At 38.4% G+C, this 24,630-nt stretch overlaps 1 protein-coding gene across 4 annotated transcripts in view; it reads right to left on the bottom strand.

Moving 5' to 3' along the window:
• The window catches only part of ZNF521 (zinc finger protein 521), a 288,821-nt gene that overhangs the window by 17,014 nt on the left and 247,177 nt on the right, over window positions 1-24,630 (bottom strand). For 3 of the 4 annotated variants that reach the window (XM_077135748.1, XM_077135749.1, XM_077135746.1), the window contains 3 exons: window positions 22,544-22,609; window positions 14,742-14,873; window positions 12,227-12,342 (listed from right to left, as the gene is read on the bottom strand). In XM_077135748.1, coding sequence (XP_076991863.1) covers window positions 12,227-12,342; window positions 14,742-14,873; window positions 22,544-22,609 — 314 coding nt within the window. The remainder of the gene's footprint in view (window positions 1-12,226; window positions 12,343-14,741; window positions 14,874-22,543; window positions 22,610-24,630) is intronic. The other variant, XM_077135747.1, reaches the window with a different exon arrangement.

Here is a 24,630-nt window from a genome sequence, read left to right as displayed (position 1 = left end):
GGAGAATCACTCCAGGCTGGCTGGGAGACAGCAATGCAGTAGATGTGAAAATGAAAGTCATCACCAAAAAATGCAGCGTGACCTGATTCATATTATTCTTAAGATAAACAAATATTGCTTTATCTGCCTTATAAATAGTTTTGTGGCATGGAAAAAAAGCTCATTTACATTCAAATAACACATCATACTGATGAAAGTAAGTTTGTTTTTCTCTCCATGAATGCAACAGTGCTAATCAGATGGAAGGAATGAGATAATTTACTTACAAGCAGCCTTAATATCTGATATAGTATGGATTATTGATCTTGTGGCATTGGCAAGGCATGGTGCAAATTTCAATTTAGGACTATTTGTATTCATGCTTGAATGTACTATAACTATTTTCACTTTTGTAAAGCCATTAAAATAAAACAAGACAACTAATTAAACCCAGGGTTTCAAAGAGAAACACATAAAAGGTTAACAGAGAGAGCCTGGAATGGGAGCTGGAGAAGGTCCCTTACTGGTCCCTCCTCACACTCCTGCAATGGTGGGGTAGGGGCAGAGTTAGGGGGACCTGGGCAGGATCTTTGGGTCTGTCTGAGAAGTGCTAAGTGAGAACTTATTTGGTAGGCTGAAATTTACTACAGAAGCACCTTGCTGCAAATCCAATCCTGTCTTGTAATAAGAATGGATGTACTGTTTTGGCTCTTGTACTTATTTGGCAGACTGGTGTAAAAAATAACTCTGGACTGTCCCAGCAAAAATCCTTTAGTCTTTTATCTCTTAGAAACACAATAATCAACCCTGCCTAGAAAGAAAAGCAGCCCTTGAAAACGAGGGTCATGTGGAAGGCAGAGCCTTTGCAGCAAACACTAAAGGGAAGAAAGACGGTGAGTTCTGATATTCAACATAGATTTACACACCTCCGTTCTGCCTTCCCACTTCCCCATAAAAATCTGCCCCAAGATATTATGGCATGCTGATTGCTATTTGTACTCTACTATAGACCATCCCCTATATTCCTTATAAACTTCTCCCAGCTTCTCCCGACAGAGCTGACACTGTCCTCCTGTGGACCAGTTACAAATTCTCTACCTTTGCATGAGCCACATCTGCATGTCCTCACATGGTAGCACAGGCATAAATATACTCTTTTCTCCTCCCATAAATATGCTCTTTCCTCCTCCATTTTTTTTTTTTTTAAAGAGAAGGAACAGGCTCTGTGTTTTGACAGGCATCCCTCCAAAGCATAGGTGAATGTGTGTGTGGTATGTTTTCAAAAAATACTCCAGTAAAAGGGCGGAATGAGAGACGCTAAACAATGCTGCACAAAGTTGCAGACTGTTCGGCTACAGTCCAGAAAATGAATCCAATTTTTCATTCTGTCATTATAAATATTTCATTGCAAATGGTACTGATTTTCTGCAACTGTGGTTAAGCAAAGGGCCTCTGTGTGAATATTTAAGAGAGAAAAAAAAAGGAGGAAGACAAACGAAGAAGGGGGGTGGGGATTAAAGGTTAGCAACCAATTAATTTCTTACTTTAAATGTAAAAGATTCTGGGAGAAATTCAACAGTGATGTAGTGTGTGACTCAAAGAAGAAGAAGAAAAAAACATTTACTCTGCTCTTCTTCTGACAGTTTCTCATAAAATATCTGCAGTCCATCTATCTTTTAGTACTCCAGGCTCCTCTGGAGAGCAGAAAATGGTGGTTTAAAGCTCACTTCAGTGCCAGTCTGCGGGAGATTGCTTTCCACAGGACCCCCGCTGACGGAGGCCTAGGGGAAGAGGCCCAGGAGTTATTCAATCAGCCCGAGACTCTGGGCGGCTGGGGGTCCTTTGAGGGCTGATTATAAAGCTGCCCTCCTGTTGCCTGCCTCCGAACAGAACGAAATGAGCAGCCTCTTGCTGAGCCGATTCTGCAAGAAGGAATTTCACCTGTCATGGAGTTTGTCAGAATTTCAGGATTTATCTTGGTGCAAAATTAATAAAATACCAACCAGGATTTCAGGCTGACTACTCAGCTGTGTCATCTCAAAGTGATCTTTCACCCAAGAAAACCTGGACGGTGAGTGGAGCCGGTCGTGCCCTCCTTTTTCTTTGGAGGGTGAGCAAGATGATGTGGCTATTCCCACCCAGACATCAGAATGAGATTTTGAACCAATTACACACCAGGCTGAATTGCGCGTGGGTGCTACTGTCTTAATGCACGACCTCTCACCTCCCTGCTGTAGTTCGAAATCTCTTTGGAATAAGCCTGAGTCTGAAGCATAAAAAGGCCATTTCTGCAGTTTATAACACAGTAGGTCCCCTATGGCATCACATCTGTTAAATTCATACACTGGTATTTCAGGTCTGGATTTGATTTATCTTTTAAAAAGGAATACTAACAACGGACTATGTTAACAGCACATACAGGGAAACAGTACAAATTAATCTTGGGTCTAGCAGCAAACAATATCTTTTGTTTTAACCACACTCCCCTCGCAGCCCTTCACCCTCTGAGCTCTCAGGCAGAGGATCAGGGTGAGGAGGGAGGGGGAGAAGGGAAGGACACATCAAGGATGGGGTTGGGAGGGACCGACCACCTATTTTGTGAACCTTTGCCGGCTGCAGGAGGCAATGAGTTTGGCCACCTCTGCTCATTCCACTTTAGGTGGCTCACACTACAAAAGCCACTGCAGCTATTTTAAATGACGTTCTATAAAAGACAGGATTTGAGCATTTGGAACTAAGGCCAGGGGACCCCAGAGGCTATGAGCTCTTGTCCTCAGAGCAGGTGGTAGCCTATCCCAGGAAGGGGCCAGCGTACGGGGACTGGGTTGGGGCTCCACTGCGGCTGGCCCAAGGCAAAGGACGGAGCGGGTGAACATTTCTCAGGTCATGGTCTCACTCTGGTTTAATTTCCTGGATGCTAAGTGTGGGTCCAGAACAGGGTCAACCTGGAGAGCACTGTCCCCCTTTGCTGCATTCCTGGCCTCCAGCCGGGCTCAGGCCAGGGATACCTCTCAGTGACTGGGGATTGGCAGCGCGATCGCTTTCAGAGACAGTGACTGGTTGAAGGCAACTGATGCTTCCCTGTCCAGCTGCTAATCAACATTTTCTCAATGAGACATTAAACAACACTGTAATGTGTTCCTTCGCACTCTTCTAGTTAAATCACAGTCCTGTTTTGCAGGGTACCTTTACAAAGCAGCAGTAGCATGACAATATTAACACCAAGAGAGCTGAGGAAAGAGTGAGAGTGAGTGAGAGAGAGAGAGAGAGAGAGAGCTGGAAAGGGAGTGCACAGATGTTGGGAGGGGACCCAGGGTGCTCTCAGCAGGCTTCAGTGGAGATGCATTAACTCCACCGAGGGATGAGGGCTTCCCACCAGTGCTGTCATGAATTATAACTGAGTACGGGAGTGAGGCCTTAGTGCCTGTCTCACAGCAAATATACTGTTCCATTTTCTTGCACAATCACCTTTCACCCTTATAAACTCAAAGCAAAGCACAGCACACTGCTGACATTTAATGGTATCACTGTAGCCTTTTATATATCTAGAAGGCGCACAAACTTAGTGGATGTGCCAGTGGTGTAAGTCAGATAATTATAAAATTTACGTTTTGGCAATGTAAAAAAGGAAGTCTTTTAGGGGCGTTTCGGGTTTCCAATGAGAGATGGTCTTCTGCCAGCTCAGAGGCTGTTTCCTAGCAGGAGAGGGCTATGTGAGAAGCAGGACTTCCAGAACACACTTTCTCTGGGTACAAAGAAAAGGGCTCACTTTTGCAGACTTCCCCCTCCCTCTCCAGGAAAGCAGTTCCTGCACAGTTATTCCCACTCACTCATTCAATGAAGTTATCAATGAAGGAGGCCTGTTATTTCAGGCAGTTGAAAATCTCACCACTTTTAAAGGACTCGTTTACTCTGCCTTTCACTCATGCTTAAAGCCTCGGAGTTGCTGTTCTAAATGCCAGCACCGCAAGCACTGCTTTTAAGCACCATTCATCTTGCCCGCCACCTCACAGGCTTGTACAGAATGCTGCTCTCTCTCCAATAAGGGGAGCTCACTCCTTCATAGCTGCAGGGCAGAGCCTGCTACGAGCTGGTAGATTCGCTGCAAATATAACAATAAAGGATACAAATGTGAATTCTTCTTAAAATACACGTTTGGCTCTGGAGCTGCCTGGCCTTAGCAAACGCAATCAAGAGCAGCCTATCAATCTTTCTCAAAATGCATAGCAACAGCTCATTTCATGCAGCTGTCCAAGGGAAGCCACGTTGATGGGTCAAGAAGAGGCTGGAATCAATTCTTTGCTCATTTCGGGGGATTCAGAGAGGAAGTCCATGATAACTATCACAACAGTTGGATATGGAAGTGGTGTTTTCCAATATTCAGATAAAAGTTTGTAAACACAATAGGTCTACGCTTGGCACCTATCTTCAGTTAATATAAGGAAACTGATCCATGAGTGGTGCAAACATCTAAAATAGAAACACATGCAGGAATTTAATGTGCCACCCTGGATTAAAGAATTCTGGAAACTTGGATTTCCAGATGTCTCCAAAGGATACAATACAAAGGTGCTGAGACAGAGCTCTCTGTCTTTACAAGATAATCATGCCCACAGTTTCTGGTTCCTAATGGCAGCAGATCTTCCGGGGCTGTGGCAGCAGGCTGTCTTGGCGAGATAGAAGACAGCAGGGCCAGCAAAGCCCAGCCAAAGCAGAATGTGGCAGAGGTGATGAACATTTCCAGGGGGTGGGGAGGGAAGAAGGGGGGGAGCTGCAGAACTGGCCACAGTGCTCTTCAGTACACCCTAGCTGGATGCTCCATAAAGTCGCGCTGATGGCAGTTCAGAGATGGCCATCTGTCGTCAACTCTGGGCCAGACAAAAAATAATGTAATGGCAGTTTGCTAACAACAGGGCTGTTGGAGGAGGGAATGAGTCCTAGAATGAAGAGGTGGTGCTCCCTTTTTTAATAGTGAAAACCAGACATCAGTATGCACATGAAGAAATTAATGGATGGAGAATTTAAAAAAACTGAGCTGGGATGCCATAGAAATGATACAAATGCAAATAAAGAGGCGGGAGCTCAATGCAATAACCTCTGTTCCCTTACTTCAGTCATATTAACCACTTGAATCTTGAATATTTGACTATCAGGACACATGGTGAAGCAGTGAGGGCCAAATTTAGAAAAAGGTGAGCTCAGGTTGTACCTCCAAGCATGCATGCACAGATTAGGCACTAATTGGTACAAAATGGGTAATTGAAAATGCATTTACTCATTTAGTCCAAATGAGTTCATTGTGACAAAAATGCTTATCTGTCTTTCTGTATGCTTGCTTAATTTCTAGATGCAATTTTATTAAAGAGCAAAATAAAACGACCTCACCTTTAGATGCATTGTGAATGCTATAAAACTGTAAGCTCTCTCCCTCGATCAAGAGAAACCCTAGCTTTTTGCTACTGCATAGATGATAAGATGAGAGGGAAAAAGAGAGAGGGATTATAACAGTCAAACTGAGGTTAGCCATGTCCTATCTTTGTGTCCTACATGTTTAACTTTCTGTCTTCAATGGTAGGGCCAATCAATCCTGATTGAATTATCCAATATTAACAGCTGAAAGTGATCAAAACTAATGGTGAAAACACAGCCCTGATCAATAAATCAATGTAAATTATTTGGTTCCTGGAGATTCGATCAAATAAAGGAGATAGATCAATTTAACCACTGAGCAAATTAAGTGAAGTCGCTGTAGCACCAATTTACTTCAAAAGCTCCACAGGCCCACAAAGCAAAGAAATGAGGCGATGTAGAAATGGACCAGTTCCAGAACCACATGTTCACTCAACAAAATGTATAGTCCTGCAATTCTCTGAGTCTCTGCGATGTGTTTAAGGGCTGAGATTTCCACCCCAGGAACAGGAGACACACAGAGGCACAATGGGTCCAAGGAAAAAGAATGCTCAGTGGCCAGGAACAGACAATGCAATGCCAGAAAGAGGCAGGAAGTCAGCTCCCCACATTGACTGTCCTTCAAAGTGATCATTATTGAACTGCGATAGGTCAGAGCTGGTGATGCACAAATATTCCCAACTCAGGGTGTCTCGAAGGAGGGCCAGATGATAAGAGGCTTGAAAGGACAGGGTTCCAAATTTTATAGTTGGAGCAGGGAATAAGGAAAGAAATCCCAAGCTCTGTTAGAAATAAAATTAAAACAATCAAAAACTATAGAAAAGTTCTGGAAAGAAGATGGTATGACAGTAACATAGCTTTTACACTTGAGCACCAGTTAAAGACCAAGGCACTTCCTTTGAATACACTGTGAATGGTGCGGTACACTGTTCTATCAGTTTGCAAAAGGGGATTTCAGCCTGAGTTGAGGAAAATTTGAAAACAAAAAAACCCAAACAAACCTTTCTCCAAATCACATCCAGATCCTACTTTGTCTTTTTTGGAGGGGCAAGATAAAACTTTTTGTCCTGGCCACACCACCTTAATTTTTTTTTTCTTCACATAGTTTTGAATGAAATTTCTGAAAGCAAAGCTGATGGTTTGGTTTAATAGTTATTTGTTAAAAAAAAAAAAAGCAAAAAAAACCAAAACCAATATTTGAAAAGACTGAAAGTTTAAAAATAAAGATTTCTACCTGGAAACCAATTAATATGAAATTATGACAAGGTGTGATTAATTGGGAAATTATTCCAGTGAATTAGAATAGAAAACCACAGAAAGTTCTACGATAGAGGAATTTTCTGGGTCGATAGAGGTTTTATTTCCAAGTAATGATGAATCTTGATTTTATTTACTTAGGGGGCTAATGTTCACAGAGTGCCTGCTGGGGTCTGCGCATTGAGCTGAGTGCTCAATATCAGCCATTCCATTAAATTCTCACCAGTGCCCTGGGAGTTAGGCAGGATTATCTTTGTTATCTCCTACATGCCTATTTTACAGGTGATAAAACTGAAGCTCGGAGCCAATGATTTCTAAGTGGCAGACACCAGAATCAAACTCTGGTTCATCCTTCTCCACAACTCATACCCTCCCCTTTGTAATAAGCTGTCTATAAAGAAATAAAAGCAAATTAAAACTAAAAAAAAACATAAAAACTATTTTTTTAACCATTAACCCCGATCAACAAAAAAAGGTGATTTGGGATTTTTTGGGTGGCTAAGTCTCCCACATGCACAGATATGTGAATCATCTCCAGCCTTCAAAACCAGTTCGAATGCCTCCCACACGATGGCTTTCTTGATTCTCCCAGTTGGAGAATAAACTCTTTCTCTCAGAATGCCTATAACAATTTATTACATATTACCCATATAACAGTTATTCACATGCATGTCTTATCTTCCCTGGTAGACTGTAAATATGATGTATTTCTAATTATTTTTGGCATCTCAAGGAGTGCTTAGAACCATAGTGAATTTCAAAAGATTAAATTATATTTTTAAAAATATTTTAAATTAATAAATGTATTTTCTTACCAATAATGAAACTAGGATGACAGTAGATCCTTAGCATTTATGGATATAGCATTTATGATTTTGACTATTAACAAGGAATTCTAAGTGTTTAACGCATACTATTGAATAGTTGAGACATACATTTGAATTACAGCCACTGAAAGGTTAGTTTAGGACAAGGAGTAAAGTTATTAGCAAGTGGCCCAGTTAGCCACTCAACAGCCACACTTCAGCGATGTTTTGTTGTCTTACATGTCCCACCCCATATGCTGTCATTCATTTTTCTTTCAGAAATATCACGTAACACTTGAGCACCAGTTAAACGGTGATAAGAAAAATGTGATTGGAAATCAGGTGACTTGGTGGAAAAGTGATTCAAGAACAAAATCAAACAGTTTTAAACATAATTACGTATTCACACTTCAGTGATATTTGAAAGTCTTGGTCTAGCCCTCAGAATATCAAATGGCTACTCTATCTGCCTGTGAGAAACACCGCATTGACAACTTCATGAAACTTTCTCCTATCAAAATAATCTTGGATTCAAAAGAATGAAAACAGCAGAATCTTAGAGCCTAAAGTCCATCTAGCCCATTCTCACTCCCTTTCCCAAGCCCCAATACTGGAAACTCCCTCCAGGTCCATTATATTCATAAACTGACATCTGACAGAAACTTTCTCTGAGAAGCAGCAGAGTGATTTGATTACTGCCATTGAATTGTAACTTTTCTAGAGGCATCGATTAAATAGCCATCAGTGGATTGAAAGAAAGCGGCCTGTTCAACAGGGTTTTTACAAATACACCACTTGCTCACACCTGTATAAACTCTGGACACAAGTATGCACCGTAGGATATTATTCTTGGAACACACCAGACCTCTCTCAAAGCAGCTTCCTTAAATTCTGCTGAAAATGTTTTGAGGTCTATTAGGAAAACATGTGAGACATTCAATATATTCATTCATTTTTAAAAATAATAAAATATCCATTTAGTTCAAATAATGGACTCTTATTCCAAAGCATATTTTCCCTAACAGCATGCCAGGTGGCCTTTGAAGTGTATTAGAATTCCATGCAAAAATGGGAGAAAACTCTAACCAAAAGGAAAACATTGTATCCTGCTAAGAATTATACATTATAAATTTATATACAATTATAAATCTCTGGGCTGGCATTTACTACTTTTGGTCAGCAAGGTTTGGAGGTGGTGTGAAGAACAGCTTCCACAGTAGCAAAAAGTGTCCTAGAAGGAGTGTTAGATCTTGCCTATTTCTAAAAGGAACGATATTCTGTGGCATTCAAAGGAGGAGCCTGAGGGCTTGATCTCCTGAAGTTGGAACAGCATATAATGATGGATTATCTGAATTTTCATTGGCCTTGTAGGTGATGTTAATGAAAATAACACACCCTTTCTAGTTCTATCTCTATATCTATACTTATTCCTATATCTATATCTATAGATAGATAGATTGAACCCAGAAAAGCATTTCTATCCACAAAAAAATGTTTTTGTTCTTTTAATTGGGTACGAATAGTGAAAGAAATGTAAATTACAGTCATGAAATCATTTATGTACCATTAAAACATATACCATAGTGATGTTACTGGGCAAATCTGGAAGGCTTATCCCAAATGTACTGTATTATTGTCATTCTGACATGAGTCAAGTAAATTGTATGCTTTAAAATATCCAATCAGATTTCAGTTCCTGGGCATTTATAGTTTTATAGCCTCTTTATACTTCTTTCTGAACTTCACTGATATAAAAAAATGGGTGAGTTCAAGTAGTTTAATGAGTAACATAAGTCCTAAAATTTAAATACCATGGCATGGACTACAGTGGATTAATAAATTGAAACAGCTTAATTTCTATGTTGTGTTCATATTTTGGTTACAGGTTTCATTTTCTATTATTACTTTAATCTCAGCTGATTTTTCCCTCTCATTCTAGCAATCATCAACATTATATCATGGTTTTTACATACTTATCATCCCTATTCAGAAATAAAAGAAATCAATATTTTAAAATTATATTAATTCCTTCATCTAAGCGCAGGTGTAGAGGTAATCTGGGTCATAAAAAAGCAGGAGACTATGAACCCCTAAGATTAAAACAAAAAAAAATAAAAAACACTCTCAAAACTCGAAAATATAAAGTTGACTCTGATCCATTTTTCTTAATGTGTCAAAACTGAAAGCCACAGCTATTACTGGGGGATTCTAAAAACACCAACACAGGTGTTCCAATGACTGTGGATATTGGCCTTGTGAAATATTGATATTGGAGTCAGTATTTCACCTCAGATTTGTAATAATTACCATGTTCTAACCATAAATGCTACTTATCTAAGGGGCACGCACATGTCAAGCTTAAGTATTCACATCCAGAGAATTCTGAGTTGTGGACATGGAAAAATGATGCTCCAAAACTTTGAATTATGGAATCAAGTCTTGTTTTGGCTCGGATCACAATTCGAAAGAATGAATCAGAAAGGTTTTGAGAAGTGCTTGACTTCATAAGGTCATAAAGACTCAGAAAGAGCTGTGTGTTCTGAATTACAACTTCTCTAACAGTGGTTCTCAAAGTGTGGCCTAGGGAACCTCTGGGGGGGTCTCCAAGATCTTTAAGGGGTCTTCAAGGTTAAAACGTTTCATAATAATATGAAGACATTATTTGCTCTTTTCATTTTCCTTATCTCATGAGGTTGCAATGGAGTTTTTCAGAGGCTCTATGTTTCTCTGACGGCTAGTGAAATGTGTGGTTCTTCTATATTCTTGCATTTCAAACATTCCTCTGTTTTGATTTCTAATACTAAAATATTGATAGATTGTAACCCACACAAACCAAAACCTTTTGCAGTCCTCGATAATTTTTAAGAGTGTAAATGCATCCTCATATCAACAATTTGATAACCACTAGTCTATACTAATTGCAGAAAAGAGTGAATAGTGTATGTTCATGAAACCCTAAAAGACACCATAAAAGAAACCCGAGTCCTACACATCGTATTTTATTGCTTAATTTTGTCTGTCCTTCAATGGGCCACAGGTCACCACTGCCAGAATGTTGCGCTCTTTCAATGAAAGACATTGAAGGTACCATCAGGTTGGTTGCATTTAGAGTCTATTACTACAGAACAAAAATGGAAATTTGTTGCAAAAGTTTTTCATGAACACTAAATGGAAGGCAGTCTCTGCAGAATCTCTACAACTTTGATTTTAAGCTATTGTTTAATTCTGCTTCACAGTTCACATACTAATTAACAGGATCACCAGGTGTATTGACCATATATGTTCACTGATTCGAAAACCAAAATGACTTATCTTTTGATACCTATCCTACTAAGAATACCATATTTTTTCAAAAAAATTTAGATTTTAGTAAGATGTTCTTTTACAGTAGTCTAACTGGCCTATATTCAACTCATCAACAGATATGACTGAGTAGAATTCTTTTTATAATTGATGAAAAGTAGGAAAGCAACTTCAATTTTGGTCCACTGATATACTATGACAATTAAATCTTAAATATATTTTTAATTTCATCTCAACTTGCCATTTGTTCACCTTATAGGATAACAACAGAGGTGACAAACTGCAAAATTTGACATGCAATGTACATAAATCTAGCTTCACAAGAGCCCAAGGAGGCAGAAAGCTACCCTAGGGTCTTCAGTGTGGACAGAGATACTGAGCAGTGGGTGAGGTTGAACCCCCCGGTCCTACCTCAACCAGAGCAGCTTCTCTGTTAGTTGTTTATGGGATTCAAACCAAAAAAGCAAGCAAAAAAACAAACAAAAAAACTGAAAATAAAAACATTTAAGACTTTATTGTTAAATAATAATGCTTGTAATAACAAAATAATTTTGAGTTCAAATCCATACTCCTTCAAGGACACCCACAAGATTTAAAATAAAAATCTTGTTCCTCTTACATCATTTCATCAGAAAAATGAGGGTAAGATATTGTTCTCATTTTTCAGATGAAATAAAAAAAAAATTATTTTTTCTTTTCAGTACATGACAATTTTTGGAACAGTGTCCAGGTCTCTGACTCACATTGTTAACTACAAGTCTATTGCTAAGAGTAATCAAAATAGCCAAATATTTTTACTTTAAAGTTTATACCGTATATGCACACCCATTATTTCATTTTTTTTCCTTACAACAACCCTGTAAGTATTAATTCATATCTGTGGCTCACAGATGCAAAGCACCAGTCTGAGGCCACACATCTAGCAAGTTGGACACCCAAGACTAAAGCCAACATCTCAGGGTGCCAACGTTTTCAACTGTAAGGCTGTTGCTAAGTAATAATTATTTTATTCCATTGAGTGGAAGTAATGCATGCTGGACAAAAGCATGGCTTCTTTTCCCTTCTCCCTTCTAATTTCAAGCCCCTCAGGACAACATGAAACTGGACATTCATCCAGCTTGGAACCCAGTGGGAACAGAACATGAATAAACCACGATTGGGGAGAATGGGCCGTGGCAAAGCGAGGCATCTGATCCCACAGTCAAATAAACCTGACCCCTCAGTCTATCACACTGGGTCAGAAGGTCCAATTACCAGGTCTGTTCTAGTTCTTTTTATGACTGACAGCAGCCAGGGGCAAAATTACTTTGGAGTCTGTTAATCCAGACTCTAATTTTCCCTTGGCTCCAGTGCACACAAAGCATCAGGGTGGCCTAGGGTGAGTGATACCATGAATCCAGATTAAAATGCCCATGTTTCCTGTAAGAAGAGCAACCGAGTTCCAATCCCAGTCCTCCTCGTGGGAACATTACCTGCAGCTCTGTTTGGAAGAAAAACTTCTGTGGACATTGTGTACAGTCATAGATCTTGTCTTCTTGTCCATGGGCAGAGAAAATATGCTGTTGTAACTTGTTTGCTTGAACAAACACTGAAATGATAAAAGAATGGTGCACTTTGGGTCATTTTGTTTCCTAAATGCCCTCAGTCAATGACTCCCCATGAACAGACAAGAGTAGGCTGAATGGCACGCCTCGTGGGTGTGACTACTACCTGGTACCTGGGGAGAGCTAAGTCCACGTTTGCTCCTGGTTGGGTCTCTGGTTTTTGTTAAAATGCACTCTGCCGAGCACCTAATTCAACCCAAACAACTCCAAAGTAAAGGTTTACAGAGGCCCTGCTCCCTATAAATCTTTTAACAATAAAGCTGAAAACTGTCAAATGTACAGCACTGTCTGAACAGGACTGACTCTTATTTCTCAGCAACCCACAGGTTAAGAAATCAGAGATGCCCAAACCCTGTTTATTGTATTTGCCTAAAGTTACAGCTAGAAAACAGTTCTCTATTAAAATGTGTTAATGCTAAAAATTATATCCCACAGCTACTCTGGGGCACTGTCTATAAATGTGAAACAGAATGGCAGGTAAATTCTCTTTGGATACTTTTAAGATCAGCTCAGCCTACACACTGAATGCAAGGGTTTCAATAATATAAACATGTTCAATTTTAATGACTACAAAACAAGGCCCTAAGACTGTGTAACAGTTTACCTAGGAGACATACTATTAATAATTAAATTGTATATGCCAGAGGCAGTGTTTGGGTTGGCAGAACTGACTTCTGATGGATGCTTGGTGCACTGTGACCTAAAAAAGTTTGCCTCTACAATATTAATCTGTATAGGCAGGGAAAGGATTTATTAAAGATGTTGGCATTTGACTTTGACTCCACTCTAATCATTAAAATTATTCTAATTGCCAGCCAGCCCTAAATATTAGAATATTGTTCTTGTGAGTCATACATTTTAATCACATTTCTCATTACCTTAAAAAACAGCTCAGATTTCCTCTCCCACACAACATGCTTTATATTGGAAGGTCCTTTTTCTTTTTTTTTTTAATTGTTATTTCTAAAATTACTTCAAGATGCATCAAAAACAATTCAGGTCTGTGTAGACCATTTATGTTTAATTCATTTTTGTTTGTTTACTCTCATGGACAAAAGAAACGGGCTTCTCTATATACAGTTTTGAAATCAATCTCCATGTAAGTTAACACATTTTATGAGACTTCTGACAATAACATCTATAATATCAAACAACTATTTTATTGGGGTTCTCAGTTCTGAGTTGTCCTCTGACCTGGCCTCCTCTGTGAAGCCTTATTAGGAGCTTTTATAAATATTCCACACTCTTAACTCTTTGTATCTTAAGATATATACTACATTGTAGTAAAAACATAACAATATATGTTTCCAATAAATATTTGGAAGAATATAAAGTAGTTCCGAAATAAAAAGAAGTGGCTAATGGAATTAATGGACAAAGGTGCCTAAAAGACAGAGTCGAAGTCCCGGCTATCACCATACTCAGGTATAGTTTTTCTGCTAATTGTGTGGTGGACAGGTCTCCTCTCTTTTTATTTTATTACAGAACAGACATCTAAAGGCTGAATGCAGTAAAGGTAAATAATCAATGCTTGGAATTTCGCTTTGCAAACAAAAAAACGAATTCTAAGAGAAGGATATATGCATATGTTTCTCCTGATTAACAAGAAGGAAAAAATAGCTTTCAGGAGCCTCGTCCACTGAGTCTGAGACACGTGCAAAACACTCACAAAGGATTTTCCAAAATAGCTTTGTCACTGTTGTGAAAGCACCAGAAATGTGTGTGTGATCATATTTCGAAACCCATGGGCTTCAATTTATACGTTTTGATTTACCCTTTTTTTTTGCTGCTGAAAATTGTAACACTATAACATAGTACAAAAGTTTCATTTTAAAAACGTATCAACCTCTACTCAAAAAATCCAACTTCATAGGAAATAAATGCCTCATCTAATCTGTCTTCTAGTTCAAAGAATTTGAGGAGGGATTTGCTAATATCTTTTTATTTCTTGTGGGGAGTGCTATAAAATTCTCCGTGTTTAAATAATGGACATACTCTGACAACATGGCAACCATTTTAGGTGAATGTCTGGTGATTGTAAGACAGCTTTGTGCAGGCAGCCTGAACCTTGGTAACCTTTTAACATTGAGAAGGAAAAAGTGGACAAAACATGGATGTTGTCTGCCAACTGGAAAAGTGCAAACTTCTGAGAGTACTTGAAATGCCATTTGTTCGTCCTGACAGTTAACCTTCCTGCACATGTGAGCCTTTAAGGAGGCCGCAATCAATAATGCTAATACAGAGAAATCAAACATCTTCCCCCAAATTGAACTGAGGTAATATCCGTAAAAGGCCAGAGCAGTGGGAAGGATGCCTTGGCAGTAAAGACAGGAGTTGGCCACAAAGCCCTCCAGAGTTTTTCTGAAGTGGTTGGTCCTCCTACCTGTGAAGCAGACTGGACATTTGAAGGTGCCTCCCATGCCTTCAAAACTGTGCTCGATCAGGTGGCACTGCAGTTTGGCAGGGGAGTCGAAGGTCTGGCTGCAGAGTTTGCACTCATGGTTCAGTCCTTCATCTGTTAAAGAGAATGCATTAACAGAAAAGTTGAAACCCATTCTGCCTTTAACAGACCAGTGAGTTAACTATAATTGCATACATGAAACCATTTCCATTGCCATCACCTAATATAAATATGGAGTAGTATATATGGTCTCTGGTTATTTCACATTATTTATGGATTCATGTCAATTAAAAAATTCTGGAATTTAAAATCCAAAGATGATCAGAAGTCAGATTTTTATCTCAGGGCTAATGCATTTTATTAAGCTTCTACAGTATAACTGGTATATAGATAATGAGGCATCTCCTTTTTCAAAAATTTATGGGCTGGATATTTCCAAAGTCCTAAAATAAAGGACCCATGGACAAGTGGGACATGACGTTTTCTCTATGCCGATGCTATTTCCTGTAGGTTCTTCCTCAGTGCCTCTCCTCTCATTTATCCAGAAGGTTCTTAAAGTTTTTATTTTTAATCATAAGGTTTTCAGTGGGCTTCCTGTTTCCCCTATCTTTCTCAGTTCATTACTCCCTTTACTTTCTAAGACAGTTAAATTTCCCCTACTCTTTTCAGTCTCTTATCCAAAGCTACTTTTACAAGCTCCATGCTCACTTCTGACCAGTCCTGGATTCTTCTTTGATATTTTAGGAAAGATGGTGGAAAAATATTTTGATGTAATAACAACTGCCATATAAAACGAAGAGTTGGTGTTATAGGTAGAAAGAGCTTTATATGTATATATAAAGAGAGAAAGAGTTATTTTGATGTTGGTTTTTTTCTCATTAAAAGTATTTCTGGGGCAGTGTGATGGTGGCTCTAGTGGCAGAATTCTTGCCTGCTATGCTGGAGACCTGGGTTTGATTCCCGGTGCCTGCCCATGCAAAACAAAACAGAACAAAAAAAGGATTTCTGAAATTTAAAATTTAAGGATTATCTCGAGATTACAAGTAACGGAAACCAGCAGCACTGGAACCAACAACCTACTTGACACTTCTCTACACTTACTATGTTTCAGTTGCTCTAGGTACTTATAGATATTAATTCATCTCACAACAGTCTGGAAAATTAGGTACTATTATTCCCATGTCACAGATGAGAAAAATGAGACCCAGAAAGTTTAAGTAACTTTGCTCTGAGTCACAAGAGCTAGTAATTGGTGGAGCCAGACCTTAAACCAAAGCAAGCACTCTGGATTTGAATGCAGGCCGTCTGGCTTTGGGGTCCATACTCTTAACAAACAAGCTAGGGCATCTACCAGCTGCTCCCAAAAGTACTTATTAGGCAGAGTAAGGGGCAAGAGGCTGCAATTTCACCTGGCTTGTTATCAAATTATGCTTTTTTCTTCTCTTATTTGTAATGATTCAAAATGCTACTAAGGAACATCTGTGTCAGATATCCTAGATCTAGGGAATGCAAGTCATATGCACACCGTGATGGTAACAAGCCTATACTCCAAAATTATTTCCTTTCATTCAAAGAAAACATGCATGCATAAGCTGTTCACCAGTTGATATCACTGGCAACACAAAGGCCCAATTACAAAGTGAAGTATTATTAGCTAACTAGGAGTAAAATTGCTCTATTTGTATTCCTAATCTTTCTTCTTGCTCAAGTATGAGTCTTTAGAAGCAGAGGATCAGAATTTGTAAAAAGAGAAGCAAAGCACTAATTAAGCCACCCAGCACTGTCTACATTTCACAAGAGATAAAACTTACTCTGTATTTGGGTGGTTCAGTAAATTCCTTGATTATAATTATATAAGAGGGAGTTTAAATTGTGCATACTGACATGACAAGGGGTTATACAAAAAGCTTTAGGGATTATATAAGATCAAGGGTTTTTCATCTTTTCCTTTTCTTTTTTAATCCTAAAGTCACCAAAACATTTCCAAATTTTAGATATTAAGAAATACAGGGAGCATCATTTATTCCAGCGAATTGTGTCTGCAAGTTCATCATTAGAAAAATTTGCCAAATTAAAATTTTTGTCTATTTCCTCTATGCTACATACTTTTATTTCTAAAAGTATTCTTTCTATAGTAAGAATGATAACTCAGAGTTCTAGTCTCACCTTATCTAGTCTCATTATATCTATGTGACATGTGGTCTGTAGCTGTGAGCGGTAAATATTTTTTCCAGAATTCTTAAACTTGCAATATTTAAGAAATAACACATATAGACCTGGCAGGTTTTCTTGGAGATAATGAGTAACTGTTACATGAACATAAAGCGAATTATGCAAGTTAGGATACTCTTTAATGTGACTTTATCTTTTCTCAACTATGATTATCTTGCTTGGAAAAATAATAAAAGAAAAGATAAGATATATATGTATAAGTAAAAGGATATCCTAGTCAGTTTTTATTTTCTTTCTAAAGAACAGAAAGCTTCCATTCCAAAATATAAAATAATCCACATTTAGTCAGGTGAATTCACAAAAAGTTGACACAGAATCATAAACATATTTATGCATTATTAATGCAGACTTATTTTTCACTAGTTCCACCCATTATTTGTGAAGGCACCAAGGGACAGCAATGATAATAATCACATCCAACATGTTAAAATCTCTACAGTTTACAAAGCACACGGAAATAAATATCAAAGAAACTCTGGAAGTTCTACTTGTCTTTTATTAGTAAGCTATGCAGAAAGATCTTTTCCAATAAACTGATCTGCCTGTTATGTGAGTAGGAGAGAAAATATATCTGTATTATTACGTAGCAACAGATAGATAAACAAAAGCCAGTATATCCCAAGCTAGACATGAATGTACCCACACATCTCTTGCCTTTCTTTTGTTCCTTCATCCTCACATTTGCTTATTACCACAGGGTCATGTGTATAATGAATAAGAGAAAGGGAACCAAAACTGTTTTTTTCAGCTGGTTAATATAATGCATTTTGATTTTTTTTAAATTGAGGCAGTGGTATTGAGGATGGTAAAGGAATACTAGTTTATCCATCCTCAGTCTCTGTATAACTCTGTCCTCACACATTCTATTCCTTACCTTGAGTGGCTCAGAGCAGCATCTTACTTTTTAAAAGAATTTCTGAAACCCCTTAGCACTGGGGCATCTGGCTGCATTAAGCCCCCTTTCCTTTCAAAGCTGAGCTCTGTCCTTCCTTTCCTACTTGGTATATGGTTAAGTAAAGACTAGCTCAGGAGAATAGGCAATGTCCATGAGGTCACACTATCAAAACCTTTCCTTTCAGGTGAGCCTAAGTCTTAGACTCAGGGTTTTGTCCATGAAGCCACAAATTTTATCTTGCCCACCCCTCCCACCCTACATTCTTCCTAAAGGCACCCAAAAGACTAAAAATTCCAATCAAAATGACCATCATCTGTTCTCTAGAAAGATAACAGCTAACAACCACTGGATAATACAGTCTAACTTATTTATTAAAAAGAGATTTGAAGTCAATTGATTTAACAGCCATTATAATATTCCAATTGGTTTGTGAAGACCTATTTTTTTTTTTAAGATATAGATGGGATCTATGGATGAAACTTTTACATTTTTCTTCTATTTTGCTTATCTGTATTCTCCAGATTTTTTTGAATGAGCATGATTTGCCTATATAAGTTACTTTGAAATAAAAAAAGAACTACCCCTTTTATACATCATTAATGAAATTTTATTAAGATGTTGAAATTGTGATAGCCAAAAAGTTAAGCTATTAAGAAATAAGCATTAATATGGAGTTTAGAAAAACTTCAGTTCTGAGCATTATATTGAAAAAGCTTTCTAGCCATATAGGTGTGAAAGCAGACATTAACACAAGGAATGGGAGAATGAAACATTAAGTGCAAAATGAGTCAATTAAATGAGAAGAACACAGACCTATCAGTATAAACCCATCTGAACAGAAAACCCCATTCTGTTGTAAACGGAGGAAACGTGCATGAGCCCAGCACTGCGGACGTGATATACGGAAAAGCAAGAGAGAAAAGCCTTCACCACCCAATACAAGGTGGTGGCCAGCCACTTCTTGGCCCTGTCACCCACACTGAGTGTCGACCAGAGACGGTACTGGAATAACTGAGAAATGATTTCACGTGAATAGAAATTTCAGCTAGAATAATTATTTCCATTTGTTATTCTTCATTTAGATAATAAGTGTGAATATAAATGTAAATAGGAATCAAGTCTACATAGAAGAGACTGATGCTAATGTAAATATTGACTCCGATATTAAATGTTTCAAAGGAGAGCGTTTGAATACATAATTTCAGTACAACCCTTAGCAGGAAACGTGATAATCATTTACAAGACTTTGTGCTCTAAGAATCAAACCTGCTTGTCTTAGGCAGGAATGATACCGCCTCTTTCTCTAAATTTATAAAACCTGGAGCAACATAACTATCCATGGGCTAGTTTTATAACAGAAAAAATAAGCTACCATTTTGGACACTTTAGCACAAATCAATTTATGAGCTCCAATATGGCAACTGTTAAGCAGAAGACACTGACATTTCAATAGACGCTTTAAACAAGAGAAACCCTTTAAGCAGCCTCCAATCTGTGGGTCCCATGTTCATATTCCTTTTTCCTTCAATAAAAACAAAAATCTAGAGCAGCTACAAGCAAATGTTCAGTGGTTGACTTACATGCAGCTGTTATCCCGGAAATCACTGAGGGCCCCCTTACATCGTCTGATCAACTCTACAGCCATTACTGAGGACCAATTTGTAACGGTTTATAAGTAGAACTCCTTCTCTCATTCACCCTCGAGACTGGCCAGAAGGGTCCTTCAGCCTCTTCCACTGCATAAATCTATAGGCTAAAGTCCAAAGATATAAACCCCTCCTGGTAAATCATCACATGGCAAGGGTCATACTTAAAAGCTCTGATCTGTGAGGAGTAAACTCTGCCCTCTGAATCCAAACAGAGGAATCAAATGCCCTGCAGTTGTAATTTTTCCAGTTTGAAAGTATATACTACCATATCCTTATATATATATTTTAAATCCAAGTAAACTATGCCCTCAACCAATTCCCAGCCCCCCTCCCTTTACTTTGCTTCTCCTCTTCCCTGAGTTAATTTCCAAGCACACATTTATAAGCTAGGGGTCTGAGGAGTAACAAAGAAAAGCCATACATGACAAAACTCACCCCTCGGCTAGTCGGCTCACACTAGAAACCAAGAGTGGAAAAATAGGCAGACAGTACTGTAATATGCCATGCACACAGCCATCAAATTCTTTCTAGGTCCAGAGCACTTGGCCTGCTATAATTTGTTGCATTATATACTCCACATATTTCACAACTGTAACATAAACTCACTGAGGTGCTAATTTGGCAATGGAGACAATTACTTAAGTTTCAAAGTCTGCAACCAGATTGCTCATTTCGCCCCCAAAGTAAGGCAGGATTTGAGAATACTAAATATTGTGGGAAACCCTTTATGCACACCAGTTTAAAAAGTTCTGCCCTTCTTCTTTTGACCAATTTAGCATGAAAATGAATGTTGCTGAAGATTGACACGAGCACCTTAATGGAGTTTTCTCACTGCCAATAGCGGAATGTCTGCTGCTGTCAATATGGCAAGAGAGAGGAGTGTAGGCTAAAAGCATGACATTCCCTGTGAGAGAATCTTCAACACCTTAACTTGGACTATCCACACTTAAGAGCCTAATCTTTAGGAATCTTGAGAAATGCAAAATGACATCCTCCCGCCCGCCTGAGCCAGCATCTTATTTCAGGGAGACCTACACGGTGCAAGTCTGCCTTTAACTTAGTTACTACCTGTTTTGGGCTAATGGTCTAAAGGCTACTATGCTTTCGGACTTTAAAAGCAAAGCCATTAAAGCCGACACTGTTATTTCCTGTCTTGAACTTCTTATTATCAGCAGGGTTGGAACAGGAAATGATTCAACTGGGGGTAGGCTGCATCGTCCCCAGCAGATTTTAAAGAGCCCAGGGGCTGCCTAGAGCTCATAAACATCAGCAGCTTGGAAACAAGCAGGAGGTCCAGGTGGGTAGGGGTGGGAGCGTCAGGCAGGGGGATTTTAGATGCTCTAAGAAGCAGCCTCATCCAATTCCTTGGCTATTATTTTCAGTTATGTGAAGAATTTATTAGAATATTTTCATCTAGAAGAGAATGTTGGGATATTGTGCAAACAATAAGCATTAAAACAAACAATCCACCAAAAAGGTGGCTTCCCTCCAACTGTGGGGACCTAGCAGGGATATTCTGGCATGAGTAGGTAACAGAGTTAAGCACATGGATTCCCTTCAAACCTGAACAGTATGTTGACACCTCCAGTTCTTTCTTTTCTTCTCTACTTTTCAAATCTAAACATGGGCCCCAAGGTTGAGGTCTTAGAGAAAACAAACAGTACCTGCAAATAGCTATAAAGGTAAAAATTTTGGCCTCAGTTGTTCCTATTTTTTAAAAAAACATCAGTTTTTGGAAGGGCACTGAATATAAAATCACTTTGAGATCCCCACATTCCAGTCAAAAAACAACCAAGAAAAGAAGAAAATGGCACATGCTACTTAGTAAAAATACTGTTAACACCAATAAAAGGAGAGGGGGGTGAATAGAGGTGGGGGTGAAGAAGGAGATCAACTAAATCTGAAATACATTTTTCTAGGTCTGTTTAGAAATTGGAGCTGCTTTAAAAAATGAGCTTATTATCCAAAGCTTTGACTTCAGTATATACCACTATATTCTTTGGAAATGATCCAGTTTACTTAAAATGTCTATTTCCCTCCTTGTTTATAGTCACTTGAATAAATGAAAAACTTCACCCATTAATCTTTACTGCTGCCATGTTTCCTACCTTAACAAAAAATTTCTGAGCACAAAGAGTATAAAACATTTACTTCCATTTTGCATAATAAGTTAGATGTACCATATGATTGGAAATAGCATGTTTCCAATTCAGAAATGTACTTTTTCAGCCAATACCTGGCCTATTAAAAAGTGGCAGGTGCAGCACAGGAAATCTGAATACCAAAAGAGAGTGTCAAAATTAAGTTTGGGGTTGTCAATCAATTCTTGCTGGAATGCAAGTGACATGAGGGTAAGGGTATTTTGCTTTGCTCATTGATGTATTCCAAGTACCTAGACATGGTTCATAATTGTTACTCAATGAACATTTACTGAGCTTATGGGAAATACGTATTTAGCTAATTCTACATCTAATGTCATCAGAACAAAATGTGAGACTAACATCCAAACAATATACATTGCTTTCCAATTGAGTTTCAAATGTTTGCTCTATTCCCTTATACATTAAATCCTATGAACCCGGCATGGTGGATTAGGCAAATTTACCTTATAGTTCTTGGCTTCATTATTTGCTGAAATAAGACTAATATGCTCTGGCAAAATAGAGTATTATAACAAAATCACTGTCTTATTTAGCAGTTTATCTCTGGCAAGAAACTTCAGTCAAAAGTTATCCCTTATTTTAAAATGAAAAAAATTATTACACATTTTATAACTGAAATGCAGGGAAAGTACAACATAAAAGAAGGGATAATTGCCTTACATTTACCCAAGTCATAGAGAAGTCATATATCTATGACCCATAGTTCATGTTTTAAAGAATATTTATTAATAGTTATGTATCCTTATATTACAGAGCCCCATCCTCTTAACTAACTGGTTAAATCAAATGTATGCATTTATCACACTGTTTGCTTAAAAATTCTCTGGTTTGATATTAAATACCTACTATTAATGCCCTCACATCTGGGACTTCTGGCACTGGTGGAAGTACAGGTATATTTACCTTCGAGTACTGCACAAAAAAAAAACACAAATTGGTAAAATCGAAAAAGGATAGTCCATGCAGCATAAACTAAACGTAACCTGATTTAAAGTTAAATCTAAGGGGTAAACATCTTCAAGAACTGAGACAGAGCAACAGTCAATATTAATCTCACACAGCAGTAGGCCAGCAACGCAAGCCATGGGCTGGACACAGCTCTCATCAGGTATGTTTTCATGTTGCTAGCTGAGTTCATAGCAAGGGTCAGGGCCTTTCCTTTTCTTTTCTTTTCCTCTTGGCATAAAGCCACTAGTTATCTGAAGGAGAAAGTCTCCAAACTGAAAAAGCTGTTTATCCTTGCTAGAAAGCATGGCTTGCTACTTAGTGCTGCTGATTTTTAAAAAATACAATTCAAACAAAGGAAATGGGGTAGGGTTCACCAGTTTCTGTAAATATTATGGACTTCAACAACCACGGGGCTTTAAGTGCCCACAGGTTTAGGATGAGAAGCTAGTTGGGTATTTCCAAAGCTAATTATCTTTCTAAGAAACTTTTACTATGGATTACTCATTGCAAAGATGTCATCTTCCCTCCTAACATGTAGCGTTTAGAATCAGGGTTCACTACTGAAGCGCAGGACATGTCTGGAATGGGGTGTTAAGGTCCACGGGGGGACCATAATCTCTCAGATTTCCAAGGGTCTTTTCCCTGCTCCTTTTCATGGTATCTGCAGCAATACTAAGGAAACCGCTCAGCTGCAATGCAAAAATCACAAGCAACGCTGCACGATATTTGCAAATGACTCACATTTTTATTGTTATATTGATGTGACCTTAGAAACTTGGCCTTGAAGAATAAAAAAAAGGTAATGGCACAATAAATGCAATAAGATTCCTAAAAAAAAACAGTTTATTGGAAATGTGCTTTGAAACTTGAATTCTTCTAATCAAACGATGCCACCCCTTAGAGAAATTTTCCTGGGCATTATTAAAGTGATATACTGCAGTACTAGTTAGAGCTCCATAACCTTTAAATTGCCTGATTGTAATTAAGGCCACTAGTTTTATTTAGGAAGGTTCAAGGAGGCTCAATTTAAGTTGGCTTAACTAGTGTGAATTTAATGTCATGCTGCCAGAAGGCAGAGGAGCTGTGGCCTGGCTGTTCTGTGGCTGATGCCGCTGTAGGGTCAGGTATTCTCAATTAAGCCCAGATTTAAAGAAACTACAGCTATCAGTACATAGCTGGGTGGATGTGAGCACACATCCTATGTTTGTATATGTCCGTAACTGTTCATTCATTCACTCATCCACTGATATGCTGGCAGTCTTCCAATTTGGTAATCAGAATACATCTGACTGATTTCTAGGTGAGAAGAGATTTATAGCTATTCTTAAGGGCAAAATGATCATTTTCACAGCAAATGATCATTTGCTGAAAGGCAAGGTCCATTCAGCTTAATGATTTAAAATGAAAATGTGGGTGTAGCACAGTTATATAAAGGCAAGAAATGTTATTCCTATTATAAGGAAATTCTAAGAAAGAAAATGTAAGAACACGAAGTAAAAAGAAATGTTATTATTTGGTCAGGCCCCTGGATGGGTGTGGTGAGAACAATACATAAACATCACTGAAAGGGCAGCCAATCAAGGACTGAAAACAAAAGATGAAAGGAAGTGAAGGTATTCCAAGCACAGACTAGGAGAAGCAAAGGGTAGCAGCAGAAAGTGCTTAAGGATTTGACCCATGTTCAAAATTTTACTGGATGGGAGCTCAAAAACATTCATCTCTAGATAGAATGCTGGCAATTTTCTGTAGCTCCAACGGCAATAATGATAAATGAATTTCTTTACAGCCAAATGGCTGAAGCAGCCAACTACGTTACTACTATATAATTAATAACAATAGGCAATTAAAGAGAACAGCAGGTTACAACTATAAGGTGTCAAAATATATTAGCAAAGGAAACTATTGCAGCCACACTCTTAAAACAAAAATAAATGTACGGCGTGTGAATCCATGGACAATCTCTTCCTCCAGGCTATATTTTGGAT

Source organism: Tamandua tetradactyla, chromosome 18 (assembly GCF_023851605.1).
Source record: "Tamandua tetradactyla isolate mTamTet1 chromosome 18, mTamTet1.pri, whole genome shotgun sequence".
Classification (NCBI taxonomy): domain Eukaryota; kingdom Metazoa; phylum Chordata; class Mammalia; order Pilosa; family Myrmecophagidae; genus Tamandua; species Tamandua tetradactyla.
The sequence above is the reverse complement of the archived record's forward strand: the minus strand, read 5'-3'. Positions and strand labels throughout refer to the sequence as shown.